General features: G+C 39.2%; 1 protein-coding gene across 1 annotated transcript in view; it reads right to left on the reverse strand.

Annotated features, from left to right (window-relative positions):
* Tacr3 (tachykinin receptor 3) overlaps window positions 1-9,395 on the reverse strand; it is a 102,172-nt gene extending 92,777 nt beyond the window's left edge. The window contains exon 1 of the mRNA XM_052178493.1: window positions 8,887-9,395. Coding sequence (XP_052034453.1) covers window positions 8,887-9,395 — 509 coding nt within the window. The remainder of the gene's footprint in view (window positions 1-8,886) is intronic.
* Between the last annotated feature and the right edge of the window lie 6,143 nt (window positions 9,396-15,538).

Raw genomic sequence — 15,538 nt, forward strand, 5'->3', positions numbered from 1 at the left:
TTGAAAAAGGTATATGGGGCTGTAAAGATTGCTCAGTGGTTAAGAGCACATGTTTCTTTCTCAGAGTGCCCAAGTTTGATCTCTATTACCCATGTCAGGCAGCCTAGAGTCTCTGTACCTTCAGCAACAGGAGATTCAGGGGATTTGACATTTCTGGCCTCACATGCACATATCTATATGCAGACACATATTTGCACACTTAATTAGAAATAAACCTTTAAAAAAGAGTCACATAGAAAACTAATGCTGTAGAAACTTCCTGATATATAAATATGTATGCATGTATGTATATATATATATGTATGTATATGTATATATATATATATGTGTGTGTGTGTGTGTATGTGTGTGTGTGTGTGTGTGTGTGTGCATATATACAGAGAGAGAGAGGCAGAGGCAGAGGCAGAGGCAGAGGCAGAGTTTTAATGAAATTACCACACAATAGGAGGATAATATCCTAAACAGACATGCATACGAGTAAATAAAAACTATAGTACCAGAAATGGATTACTTAACTTTGAATTTTTGGCCAGTGGATTCTCATATACCCCCAATTATTGCAGGATATTGCCAGTACTCTTGGTTATCCTCCAGAACCTGATGACAAGACCTGATTGCTGAAGATATTACATACTCGAGTCACAGAAGAAATCCTTTTGTATTTGATTGGATGCTTCATCCCTGCTCAGTACCTTTCTTAGTGCTGGCAAGTGTAAGCTTGCCACCAGAGGATGAATATGATCATCGATCTCGTCTGGTTACAAACATTGAGAGCTACAGCTGGCCAACCAGACAGGAACTGGTGGGAGACTAAATGAATGTTCTATACATCACCAATTCCTTTGGAACTGTTGCCCAATCCATGAGATAGAGCCCATAGAGAGCATGTTTAGGAAGTCAATAACTTGTAGCTAGATAGGCAATAGGTACTATGGGAGAACTTATTACTATTATTCTGCTAAATGCCATTATATTAAAATGACTCACAATGACTCATTGTTATACCCATAAATCAGAATATACTTCAGACATCAACACAGAAGCTTTTTCAGTATATGGCAACTAAAACCGACCATTAACTAGTGAACATGTAAAGAATAAAAGCTGTGAGGTACTTAGCCTTAAATGAGACATACCTACAGCACTTTTCCTGAAAAGCTCAAGGAGTTTAGAAAAAGACTGGTAGAAAAATTATAAGAGCCAGAGGTTATATATAATTTCAAGGAAATTTATGTACATAATAGGGTAGTCGCACAGATCAACTCATGGCAATTTTGATTGCATAAATACTATCTATGCAAGCTCAAACCAGGCAAAAACCCCAGCATGGAGGGTGAGAAATGGACATGGAATTTCACCAGTCGAGGAGCAATTGACACTTAATAGCTATTAGGAAAAGTTAGATGAATTTTACTTTTTTTTTAGATTTATTTATTTATTATATGTAAGTAGACTGTTGCTGTCTTCAGATACCCCAGAAGAGGGAAGCAGATCTCATTACAGATGGTTGTGAGCCACCATGTGGTTGCTGGAAATTGAACTCAGGACCTTCAGAAGAGCAGTCTTAACTACTGAGCCATTTCTCCAGCCCCCCCCCTTTTTTAAATATTTATTTATTTATTATATGTAAGTACGCTGTAGCTGTCTTCAGACACACCAGAAAGCATCAGATCTAGTTACGGATGGTGGATGGTTGTGAGCTACCATGTGATTACTGGGATTTGAACTCAGGACCTTTGGAAGAGTGGTCGGTGTTCTTAACTGCTGAGCCATCTCTCCAGCCCAGAATTTTACTTTTTATAACTCAGAATTCTTATGTACTTTTAAAATTTTTATAAGAGATAATTTATGCTATTTTTTTATTATATTCACTTTCTTTCTCCCAGCTCCTCCTAGATCCAACTCCCTTACCTTCCCAAGGTTGGTCATTCTTGCTTCCATTATAGTCAATTTATGATGCTTAAGTATTCTTGGAACTGCAGTCTTCCCCAAATGTAGTTTAGGTAACTTATTTTTGAGACTAAACTCTTTGAGAAAGCTGGTTCTTTCCAAGCAGTAGAACGTTGCAAATAGTTCACTGGCTAGGGAGGGAACTTGTGCCCAACTCTCTTCTCCTTGCTTGAACTGGTCTGTCTTGTGCTTGATGGGTCTTGTGCATTGAGATCATGGGTGCAGCTGCCCTACTATGTCCACAAGACCGTTTATAGTCATCTACCGTCTCTGGCTTTTATGTTCTTTCTATTTCCTCTTTTGCAGTGATCGCTGAGCCTTCGGAGGAGGGGCACATATTATATTATTATTATATTATATTCCCTGTAGGGCTGAACACTCTACAGTATCTGATTCTTTGCATGTTGGACAATTGTAGGTTTCTATGTTGATAAGTTTTCTTTAAGGATGTGAGCCCTGGCAGGTTTACCGTACTCTCATTCTTGAGAATAATAAAATAACCTCAACTGGATTCCATGCCCCAAACAAGGAAAACTCAAATTTGGCTAGATATGGAGGTGCAGATGTTCACTTCTCTGATTTAATCAGCATGGTATTAGTTCCAGGCCAGTATGGACTGTAGAGGTTTCTGTCACAAGGAACATACACATATATGCACATGCGCACATGCAGGTAGAGTACCCCCATTACGCACACTACAAAAACACAGTTTTTCACTGTGAATGCTACTCTTAACAGTAAACAAATTACAATATGACAGTGGAAAAGTGAATTCATCAGGATGGCAGTTGGGGACCAGAATGAAGAAGATTTGGAAAGCTTTGGCCATGCCTGACAGCTTTGATTTTTTCTGCTTGTCATGTTGTGTTCAAACTGAAGGCCAGACACATAGTCCTAGAGAAAACAGTATTTTATCCACCTTTTCATTTGCCCTTGGGTCAGACGAGATAACCCAGAAGCTGCATATCCTCCAAGAGCTTTTCACTGAGTTCTGGTTGGTTCTATGCTGTCGTCACCAAGATAAACCTCGAGATAAAACCTATAGAGAACATACTTTCTATTAAGGATGGGTTTGGTAAAAGCTGTGGTTCTTTTGACTCGAACCATGCATTCCTCCAAACCAAGTATCACAGACTCTTCTTCAGCATTGATGAACGTGTGCACTGTGTGTATGGACAATGTCAGGCACGTTATTGTTATGTTTTATGAGGTCATAAAAGCCTCAAATATGAGTCCAAGTAACAGAAGAATATTTGATAGTGAAATTTTCCAAGGGATTAGGACACTTTGCCCCAATAGCCAGTGTTACATTATTCTAATCATACTTTATTGTTTGTATAGAGGTAGAAGAGATAAATATATATGTATATGTATGTACATACACATTATTTTCTTCACACTCTATTTTTGCTAGTTTTAATTTACCTATATGTGTTTGCATTGTGTCTGTGTGCAATGTGTATTCTGAAGACAACTAGTTATAGATAACAAACAAACAAACAAGCCATTTTGTTCCAAAGGGATAAATATAAGCTCAAATTTGGGTAAGATAACTTGTACACAAATAAGAAAATAAAGAAAGAAAAGAAACAGACTCAGTATTTGGAACCGCAGAGCATAAAATGCAGTTGCTACATGCAGGTTGGGTTTCAGAAACACAGTCAGGGAGAAAGGAAGGAAGGTGCCGAACGACTGGAAACAAGGTGAGACTGGCAGGCAGAAGCCCTTGGAGAGCCCTGCTGAACGTCCGGAAGGTCAGGGAACTCACATGCTTGCTGGGACTCATCCTATGACTCTTTGAACAGAAATAGGAAAAGAAGGAGGCTTGATTGGATCAATGAGCAAATAGCAGATAAGGAAACAAAAAAATTGAATATAAGCAATAAGCAATGGATAGGATGGATGCTGGTCAGATATTTTTATTTATTTTTCTGGTGATGTGCTTCTTCTCTCTTTTTGATTTACATTAAGGTTAGATTGGTATAATGTATTATATTAAGGACTTGCTTTTGAAAGCTGTACCCATTGGAGGGCAGCAATGCTCCCAGTGTTTTAGCAGTGAACATTTACTGCAGATTAGCTGGGGGCATATGGTACCTACTGTTGTCAGTGCAATCACGGCACAAACTGGAGTTCTAATTACATAACAAATCCCTGAATGTAGCTTAGGTGCACTGACCTTACATATCTGTCTAATGAATTAATATGCATTTATTGCTTTTGGTATGCACCCATGATTAATTTTGTAAGAATGAGATGGCTCAACAGTTGAGTGCTTACTGAGTTAAATTCCCAGAACTCAGGGATTCAGTGCCTCTGGCCTTTGTGGGCACCTGCTTGCCTCTATGCATCTCTCTCTCTCTCTCTCTCTCTCTCTCTCTCTCTCTCTCTCTCTCTCTCTCTCTCTCTCCTTCTCTCTCCCTCCCTCTCTCTCTCTCTCCCTCTCTCCTTCACTCCCTCACTTCCTCTCTCTCTCTCTCCCTCTCTCCCTCCCTCCCTCCCTGCCTCCCTCTCTCTCTCCCCCTCCATCTCTCTCTCTCTCACACACACACACACTAAAATAAGCTTTAAAAATTTGGCAGTGTAACAGAACTTTTACCATTAACCATCATAGACCCATAATTTCCGTATACAAAACAGCCTATATAAAGTCCTTATAAAAGAACTACAGGAGAACCAAGGGTTCATGACATTTCCTGAAAGAAATATGCAAAACATAGTTTCATTACTACTTTGTAAGTAATTCAATGCTATTAAGTGATTGATGTTATGTTGACTTCATCAAATTCGTCTTATGAACTAAATGATGTGTCATGTATTACTGAACTAGTGATAAATAACCGGAACTGCAGGGAGTGTGGCTTTCCCTGAGAGGAGAATAAAAGTGGCTCAGGGCTCTCGACTCAGACAGATAAAAAGATTTCTAGAAACCTCTACAAAAACATTAAACCTATAGTTTTTAGCAATAATGTAAAATTTATCATGCCCTTAGAGTCAGCTTTGAGATCTGCTCTTCACTGTTGTCCAATATTGTCATTTGTTGAAGCTCTCTTAAAAGCCCTCCCTAAATACTTCATGAATAATTTGCCTGAATTAAGTTTATGAAAGAGTATAACAGAAAATAGCAAATAGGTTGATTTTTTTTACTTATTTGAATAAATACTATTTCTTGCTTCATTTAAGTGTTCCTTTCTATAATTATGAAGTTTGGCTGTCTCTGAGTCTAATGAGCATAAACTATTCTTTGCTGTGACTTTGTTTTTGGACAGTTACATAAAATGTGAAATCATCTCCTTTTAGGTTTACCAAGAAGAAACAGTGAATTGAATTTTTTAAAGTTACTTTCATATTCAGATCAAACAAGACCATATATCCTGAGATAATCCTTTACTATGTTAATAAAACTTCCTATAATTTCCAACTTTATTTCAAAATCCATGCCTAGAAAATGGAAGAAAATATCTACTGCCTGTTCACTTCCCTAAATTAGGTGCTGCGTGCAATAAATGAGCAGAAATCAAAATTTATCGCCTTCACTGTTCTATTAATAATGTTCGACCTCCTACACTCTCTACTAAAACACAGGTAACAAAAAACTTGCTACATGTTTTCAGGTAATGTATGAACAAGTGTATGAACAAGTGCTAGATTCCAACAGTTTTCTAGGGTGAATCTTAGTCTAAGCAATCCCAGACTTCACAGGTACAATAACCAGGTACAATAGCACTGAGGCTCAGAGGAGCGTAGCCCTGATCAGAGTGAAATGGTTTGAATCTTGGCTCCTCAACACAACTTGGAAAGGTTACACAGAGTGGGGACCCAGAAAAGGGGAAATCATTTGCAATGTAAATAAAAAAAAGAAACAAAGGAAAAAAACAATAAGCAAAAGTACACAAGGGAAAAAAAAGACGTGTGTTACAGACAAATGCTTTATTTCAGAAAGGCAATTTGGAGGGAATGATGATGAAGAGTAATTCAGATTGGTAGAGGAAGTAATTCTATCTTGTGTTTGGGGTCTGGGTATCAAGATGGCAATGATGATAGAGAAGTGGCCTTTCAGGCAACAAAACAGGCTTTCAGGAACTGCTAATAATGTGGTAAATACCACGTGCCAGTAGAAAACTAATACCTGTGATGTCACATTCAAGTTTTTGGTGGAGTTATTTATAGAGTGGGAAAATGAAACAATCAATTCTATTAGTGCAGAATGCATTTCAAGACGACACATTTTTTTTAACCAAATAAATATGTGACCTTTACTGCTTGTGGCTTATTAAGGGACTAGCCCTTTTCCAGCCTGAGTCTTCTAATCACTACAGAAGGCTTGCGAACATTTGCTGCAGTCGATGGAAGGCGGTATGCCTAAATCAAAATTTATTCTCCTTCCATACTTGGGGGATCTTTTAATTTAGGTAAAGAAATAGATTAAAGTGAAAGTGCTTTCCAATGAGAATAGGATCACATAAACTAGTTTATGTTATATCAGTGGTGCTGACTCTCATTTCCAAAAGTCTCAAGCCACATACCCAGCATGTGGGGTGCATGGAGCCACTGGTTGGGCATGTCCTTTATGAATGGGAACATTTTGTATACTTAACTTTATAGTTACTTTAATAAAGCATTAATTATACAGAAATTGATACATTCTGGGAAAATATATTGCTAGCAATGATGCCAGTTACACATAGCTGTATGACCATGTAACTGAAACCTGAGAATGTATGATGCCTTTGCAACTTCAGAAGGACTAATCTTGCAAAATTTAGCTTATGATAGGGCTGCAAACACTACAGAGTCAGCTCCTAGTCTGTGTTTGATAAGATACCGTTGTTGAAAGAATCCATGGAGTGGCAACAAAAGAAAAGAGTACGACTCACTGTTGTTCTCTTTGATCTAAAAATGATCTCTGATAAGGTTTTCTTCACACATAAAGTTTTTAAATCATTTGTCTGCTCAGATAAGAGTATTCTTTTAAATAACAGTTTAAGTCACAGAGATCTGCAGTACACGAACTAAGCTCACTTCAGTCTCACAGCAGAATGTTTGCTGTGGGAATTTTATTTAGATTTAGTTTTATGATGTTTTCTATGAAATAAATGAAGAAGAATAAATAATGAATCAATAATATGTCCAAGTACTCTACATAATGAAGTCCCTCTGCACTTTCAGTTAAAATAACCCCAAAGCTACATCAGAAGTGTTGGACAGATAAAACTGGAAAAATAGTTTCCTCCTTAGAAGCCAATTTTACGCACACTAGAATTTCCATCAAATTGTATGTCCCCTCATTAGGACTTAAAGAAGATATTGATTATTTATGGCACCATAGGCTAACACCCCTTTCCCCATCACAACAAAAACTCACATATGAGAAAACTGTTTCAAAAGAAACAAGAACAAATCAGAATCAATGATCTGCAAACATCAGGGGACATTTGCTCTATCTCAGTGGGGCAAAGTTTAAGGGGAATTTCACTTTCCCAAACTTTAGACTGACTGTGTTCAGTCTTGGCCTCCAAGTTTATCCCCAGCAGAGATGTGCAGAAGATCAGAACTAGAGGGTAAAGGGACCATGTAGTATTAAAGACCTTTAAGAAGATTTTGTTTATGTTTGTTTATTCAAGTTAAAGACATATATTACTCCTTCAGGTTAGCACTGTGGACCTGGTATGTGAACTATTTCTATAGCTTTATGCTATTAGAAACTCTTGGTTCAGTATTTAAAAAAACAAACAAAAAAAAAAAAACCAACAAAAAAAACCCACCTGAGTTTTTCTCATTATGGTAGGTGAGTTTAGAAATAATTAATATTTATTTAGTTCTTTTGACTTTACAATAACTTCATTAATGTAAAAAAGCAATCTTTTCACAGAATCTTTATGCTGCTAAATAGTCATTAAGTCCCATGCAGCTGTCAATCACTAAGGTGAAAGCAGTTTCCTGCCTAAGTACTGCTCATCTTTATCATAATATTGAATTTAAATGTAACCATCCTTCATCGACAGATACGGGCTCATCAGTGTTTCTATAAGCTTGTACATTTCCTAGTGTTCTATAAGAGAAAGCAAATGCATGGAGAATTTGTAAAAACTTGAATATTGGAACAAAGGTTTGAGATTCAGTAAGCTCTTAATTACTTAAGCGTTTCAGAATTTCCACCTTAGGTGAGAAACATACTCCGTGTGTGTGTGTGTGTGTGTGTGTGTGTGTGTGTGTGTACATATATTCATAGGTATATATATATATATATACACATATTCATATATATACATATATGTATATATACACACATATATACATTATATATATATATATATATATATATATATATATATATATATATTTGTAACCACTTATTCTGCTGGTGTAATTTTTAATATATTCTGAAAAATTCAGTTGCATGCTTTCAGGCACAGGAGTCTTCTTTGGATTACTAGACTTTAATTTTAGCCAAGAATAAAATGGAAACTGACAAGACTTCCAGCAAGAGCTTGCTTCCTCTGTTGGACGTTGGTAGGGATGGTGGCAGAGAGCTGGTTTGGGGTCACCAGAGATTGACCAGGATTCCAGAAAGAAGGGGGATGTGGAGTGACTGTTTCTAAGCCAGCACAGTGACTAAACAACAGAGAAAGAGAAGGTAAAACAATTTTCCTCAGAACACGAATTCTAAAACATTAGCTCAGTCATTCCAGCTGATTGCCTACTTGCAATGATGGATTTTCAGGGCACTCATTTTCCTTCTGCTTCCCTCCAGATGCCCAATGCCAGGGAGTCAGGGCTGGAGTGGGAAAAGCCATGTGATCAGAAACTGGTTCATAGTTCCTATACCTTCAATATCCCATTGGGTCATTATTTGTTTTATAGTGCTACCGACTGCTTGACCAATTTTGCTCCCCTCTCCATGCTCACCCGCTAATCGCCCCCTCCTCCCCTTACCTGTCCACCGCAATGGCTGTCATAGAGTAGATGCTGGCAAACACTGCTGTGATGGGAAAGAAGTTCTGGAAGCGGCAGTAGTTGGCGCCAAAGTACCACTCGCTGTGAAGACCATAGATGAAATTGACCAAGGTGTTGAAGGCAGCCACGGAGGCGTCGGAGAAAGCCAGGTTTACCAGAAAATAGTTGGTGACTGTCCTCATGCGCTTGTGGGCCAGGATGATCCAGATAACGATGAGGTTTCCGAAGACTGCCACGGCCACCACTAAGCCATAGGCTAGAGACCAGAGCGCGATCCGCCAGGACGGCTGTACGAACTGGTTCGTGAGGTTGGCCCGGACCTGGGAAGGTGCCTGGGATGTCGCTGTCAACCCCAGCGCCGATGAGAAGTTGCCAGCCTGGAGCGCGAGCCACTCAGTGACCCCTAGCGCGGCGCTCAGATTCCCTGTATGGGTTCCCACTCCCGCCGTCCCGTCGGTCCAGTTTTCGCCTGCGGGGATTGAAGCCATGGCCAGCGTCTGCAGCCTGGGACCTGCCACACTCCGGAGGCCAGCAGGAGCCCTCTCCCTTGAAGTTCTTCACCCCCTGGCCAGGTTGGTTTTGGATACTACCTGGTAGCCGGCAGTGATGTTTCCGCCCCCTGGGATGTTGTGACCTGGAAAAGCCTGCGGAGCAGGAGACTCGCTCCTGGGAGTTTGCTGCTCTGCTGGGCAGGAAAGAACCAGAAACTCTCCTTGCTTGGGTCCTGCCCGGGAGGAGCTCTCAGGCATCTGCTTTATAGTCTCCAGGAGTCCCCAGCTTCCGTGACGTCGCGGGTTGCAAGACTGACGGAACACCTCCTCCCCTCCTCCCCACCCACAAGCAAGCTCCTGGTCTTCGCTTCTCAAGTCCACACTCTGGTTTTCATCCCTTCTCTGTTCCTCTCCTGCCAGCTGCCAGCTGGTGGCACAGGAAAGATGTGCTTTCTCCCCGGAATCACAATCTTTCTAATACTGTCTTCCCTCTTTTAAGTTTAGGGGTTTGCTCTGAGTTTTACAGTAAGATCTGTTTCCCTGAAATAACTCACTGTTCGCTAGTGAATAGAAAAGCAAGATGACAAGTGAATTTGGGGACAGTGTGTAGGAATGCAGTAGCCAACTATACTTCTGTGTCTCTGGCTTTGGGGTTTAATTCAACATTTGGATCCCATTTATAGTTTCAGTCTGAGATTTCTTTTTTTGCTCCCACTTTCAGTGTCTACCCATTTCCTTTTGACGACTAACCCTTGTCAATGGAAATCACAATCCCTACCCTGCTTTGCTTTTAGTCCTGCCAAAAGGATCCACACTTCTATCCCAGATTAGAATGCCCCAGCATTCAGAATGTAAATGTTCTTAAAACAAATCAATGCAGCATAGGTCTTTTTGCCCCTTAAAAAAAAATGCACCCAGTGGGGAATGTGAGTGTGTGCATGTGGTTATGTGGCTCCAGACATCTGTGCTCAGAACTTAACATTACTTTCCAAGCAGACCTGCTGGCTTGATTTCTGGGCTTGGTGAAAGTGGTGACTGAGAGGGCTTCGTGCAGTGGAAACCACAGAGTATGGTCTGCACTTCATAGACATCACAGGAAATTTATCAGAAGGTTCCAAGACAAACCTGGTTGGTTAATCTCTGAACATGTATACAAAGATTCAGGTGTAAACATTTTCTCCCACATGCCGTGCCGTGTACTGGGAATGTAGCATATTATTAGCCTGCTATGATGGAGTCTCTAGTCCAGCAGTATATTTTTCCCCAAGACAAAGAAAGACACAGAAAAATACTGGAATATTTATCAATATGGAGGATGCTAAACCACAGGTATTCTTGGGATTCTTTCAACTTACCTTAGTATATTACTTTGTGAGAATGGAATATGTTTTTGAAATACAGAATGTTATAGATTACAGACACACATAGGTGTGTGTGTGTGTGTGTGTGTGTGTGTGTGTGTGTAAAGGGTTTTTGGAAATGCAACGTAGCTTCAGATTCTGAGTGCAGCTGTTATCTGAACCCATTCACCTATTTTTTTTTTAAATATATGTTCTTCCTTCTCCTCTTATGAATTTCAATAGAAACACAGAGTAATTGGTAGAACATCAGAAGCAAACTATGAACAGGACCTGTGATTTGAAACCTTTTAGTATGTGTGCGCGACACATGTACACCTCATGCATCGGCAAGATAAGAGGATGTTGGAAAACATAGCCAGGGTGAGGAACAGCACGGCTTGAGATGTTAATAGGCTCCACCTCTTAGTAAACTAAAATTACCTAATTACATAAGGACAAGTATTTTGTCATTTATGCGAATTATTTATGACTTAACACTAATGGTTAAGAAGCTTTTATGCATTTTATTATGAAGTATTATATCTAGAGTGTATTTCACCTCCACTTTATTTTCTAGCCACATACTTGCTTAGAATATACAGTGCAAATAGGCTCTGGCTGTTTGTCAACTATATATAAGAAAGAATAAACACTATGTATTATTGTTTCCTGTCTTAACTGGTTGACATAGTGTCATATATTTCATATGTGACCTGTTATTTTATCAGGCCTTCCTAAAATAAACTTAAGATAGTATTTCAGGTAATGCTGGAGGCTAGTGGAGGAACTGCTGTTTGGAAAGGAAAAGTTTAAATTCCAGATTTATGTCTCTGTCAATAATCTTCCATATGTGACCGGCAGCTTTTGCATACAATTCCTTTTTGGAATATTTGGCTTATTTCCACTGTGTTGAAATATTTTTATCTTATCAGTGTCAGTTCCATTGGTCCCTGATTTGCACATCTTGGTTTATTATTGCAATAATATTGATTCATTTCTTGTTTTTTATTTCTGAGCTGCTACTATTGAGCTAATGAATACCATTGGTAGCCAATGTAGTGGTTTTAATGAGAAGTTTCTCATTTTCTCGGGCATTTGCATACTTAGCTCCCAGTTGGTGGCTGTTTGGGAAGGTTTAAGAGGTGTGAACTTGCTAGAGGAACTATACTATCAGCATTTGGCTTTAAAGTTTCAAAAGCCCTATACTCTTTCTAGTGCGTTCTCTCAATGCATGCTTGTATTTCAAAATATAAGCCCTCAGTTTGCAGCTCCCACCTCAATGTCTGCTCCCTGCTAGCCTGGCCATTGTGGACCTAATCCTCTGTAAGCATATTTCCCAAATAAGCTTTCTCCTGCAAGTTGCCTTGGCCATGGTGTTTTATCACAGCAATAGCATAGCAACAAAGATAGCCAGGCAATCAACACAGTTCCATTCAATTGTGCAGACAGGTGCTCCTTAAGAATTCTTGCTCTAATTACTATATTAATCCGGTATTAGAAAGTGAAATTTGCAGATAAATGGATGAATCCAGGAAAAATCATCCTGAGGGAGATAACCCAGACCCAGAAAGACAAATATATATTCACTTATATGTGACTGTAAGCTGTTGTTATTGATGAGCAAGCTACAATTTTTATAACCACAGAGGTTAGGCATAGAATAAGGACTATATGGGAGAGATGGATCTACCTAAGAAAGGTAAATACAATGGATAGTTACGGGATGGCAGACAGAGATGGGGAGGAGAAAATGGTGAGGGAGGAAACATCTGGAGAGGAAGCTAAAACTAAGGGCCATATGAGGAGTCATATGGAGACCTAATACTATAAGAGATTCCTAAAATATATACATATACGAAGGCAAGCTAAATGAAATAAACAAAATAACAGGGAGACAGAGTCCCAGCTTAACATGTCTTGTCACCAAATGACGCTTCCAATACCAGGAATGGATTCCATCTAATCTAGTTGTTGATCAAAGGAGTTCCATGGGAAGCACACCCATCCCCCAGTTCTAGGCTATTGCCAAGGCTCTTGACTGCACTCCACAAGCTGATAGTAAGACCTTCTTGCTGAAGACAGCACCTACACAACTCACTGAACATGGAGAAGCTGTGCTGGTGCCCACATAGAGCCACCATCTCTACGGACTAGGGTTCAGATCATAGTGCTGGAAAATGCCCTACCTGAGGAGAAACATAAACTCCAAGACAACTGACAACCACCAGTCTACATGGTGACCTGTCTGTAAGATACGCTGCATGATTATGGCACAGAGATTGGGGGAGTAACAACCAATATCTAATTTGATTTGAGAATCACTTCATGGGATAGGGCTCATGCCTGATGCTACTTGGGAACTCAGCACCAACAACCTGAGACTAGATAGCCTAGGGGCCTAAGGTAAAACCAAATACTACTGTTCTGCTAAAGGAGCATAGTAATAACATGACTTTTAATAACATTCAGATCAATATGATATTTTTCAGCCATCATTAGAAAAGCTTCCTCCTGCAGTAGTTGGAAACAAAACCAGAGACCGACAAATAGTGTACTGAGAATGAGAGATCTTGGGGATGTCTCCATCAATTCGTTCCATCAGGGCTCAGGCAACTCTGCAGAAGAGGGAACAGAAAGCTTGTAACAATTTGAGGACATGGAGGGCACCAATCAATAAAGGGATTTTAGACACAAAAGATCTGCCACACATATGAACTCATAGAGACTGAATCACTATGAACTGGGACTGCCTGGGTCTACACCAGATGGGATCTTAAGTTGAGAGAAATAGTCACATGTCCCTGAGCCTATCCAAAGTGCTATATCCAATTGATAACTTGCAAATAAAAGATTAGTTTTCTTCAAGGGAGTCTCACTGGAGAAACAAAGCATTCTTATGGTTAGAGCAGTGTCCAGATAGCTGACATTTAGGACAGCAACTCCACAGAAAGACCAACAGAGTGAACTAACCTGGACCACTGGGAGTTCTTAGAGACTGGGTTACCAACCAAAGAGCAAGGAAGGCTGGACCTCCCCCCCTCCTCCTCACATATGTAACAGCTAAGTAGGTTGGTCATCATTGGGTCCTCCAAACAACTGGAGCAGGGGCTGTCCCTGAGCCTGTTGCCTGACTTCCTGTGGCTCCTGTGCCCCTAATTGGACAGCCTTGTCTGACCTCAATGGGAGAGGATGAGCCTAATCCCACAAGACTTGATATGAGGGAGCTGGGGGTGGGGTAGGGGAATGGTAGGGTTTGACACTAAGAAGGGGCTTCCCCTTCACAAAAGGGGAAGAGGAGAGGGGGGAGGACTTGTGGGAGGGGATACTGAGAGGAGAGAATGGGCTGATATTGTGTGATAAAGGGAATAAATGAATAAATTTAATAATTAAAAATGAGCTCAATGGTATCTTTGGAAGTTTTTCATCTCACAATTTTAAGTTATGGATTTTTTTTTTAACCCTACAGGTCTTTTGTGTATATATTATGGTTTCTAGTTTCACGCTTTTATGGGAATCCTGTATGTGCAAATGCATGTCTCTGTATCTATATACATATCTATATATGTTTCTTGTGCTTTTCCTTGGCTCTTTTTCTTCTGTTTATTTTGTCTATTCTAATTTGTTTGTTTTTGTTTTGTCTTATTTTAATCTATTATTATTTCTTAGATAGTTGTTTGTTTTCCAAGGAGAGACAGAAAAGGAAAGGGTGTGGATCTGGATGGGAGGGGAAGGGGGAGGGGCTAAAAGGAGCTGGGGGAGGGGAACCATAACGAGAATATATTGCATGAAAAAAACATATTTCCAATAAATGAAAAAGTGTTTTTTCTCTATACCAGTCTTTCTGCCTGTGCTATTATTAAGTTCTTAAATATAAACACTGCGTGTTCCTTGAATCTATCTTTCCTTTATGTCTAGCCAGTTTTGCTGTCTCAGTTTCATTTAGCACAATTAAATACACTCATCCAAGAATTTCAATGACATGACATTGTTTTCTTCTTTCACTATTTGGACACTTCTTGGTCCAGCATAAGACCTATTTGTATTTGTATTTTTGCTACTTTTCCCTGTAGCCATCTTTCTTGCCTCAACACTTCATTCCTTGCTGTTCTTTCTTTTTACTTTTGGAAAGTATCTAACAATTTTTACTCCAGTAGAAATTTATTGAGCAAACTCCTATTAACAATTACTTTCATTGCTCTTCTTTTGTCCTTAGGTACATTTCTTTATCAAGATATCTACACTTGATGTGTCCACTTACATGTCCTCACTGTAAATATTAAGTACTTGCTATGCTTTGACAACGCACTTTCCCATCAAGCATTTGCATACTCTATCTACTGGTACAGCTTTCTTTATACTCCTGCAGCATAAAGCCTGACATTTAAATTAATTTTTTTCATTACAAACCATCATGAACCAAGTAGATAGGCTGAAGTCTGAAATCAAATAATAGTCAAGAACTGGTTTTTCTGTCTGGGAAGAATCTTAATCAAAATTTAAGCAAAATCTTCAAATTTTTCCTTTTTTTATATAGATATAAATTTCTTTGAATAAGACCAACCTTGAACCTTTATATCTCACATTAGCTGATTTTCTACACAAGCTTAAAGAATCAGATCATATTTAGTGGTATTGTTTTGTTTTTTAATTTTTTAATTTTTTGCAGGGGGAGGATAGGGGATTAATTCAATCTACAGCAATCTTCTATTTATTCCCTTCAAATTAAGGTCTTTTAATTGTGAAATATAGATTCATCTCATCCAACATTCTCCAAATTCTTACCCAATCCAATATCAATAC

The sequence above is a fragment of the Apodemus sylvaticus genome, chromosome 4, assembly GCF_947179515.1.
Source record: "Apodemus sylvaticus chromosome 4, mApoSyl1.1, whole genome shotgun sequence".
NCBI lineage: Eukaryota > Metazoa > Chordata > Mammalia > Rodentia > Muridae > Apodemus > Apodemus sylvaticus.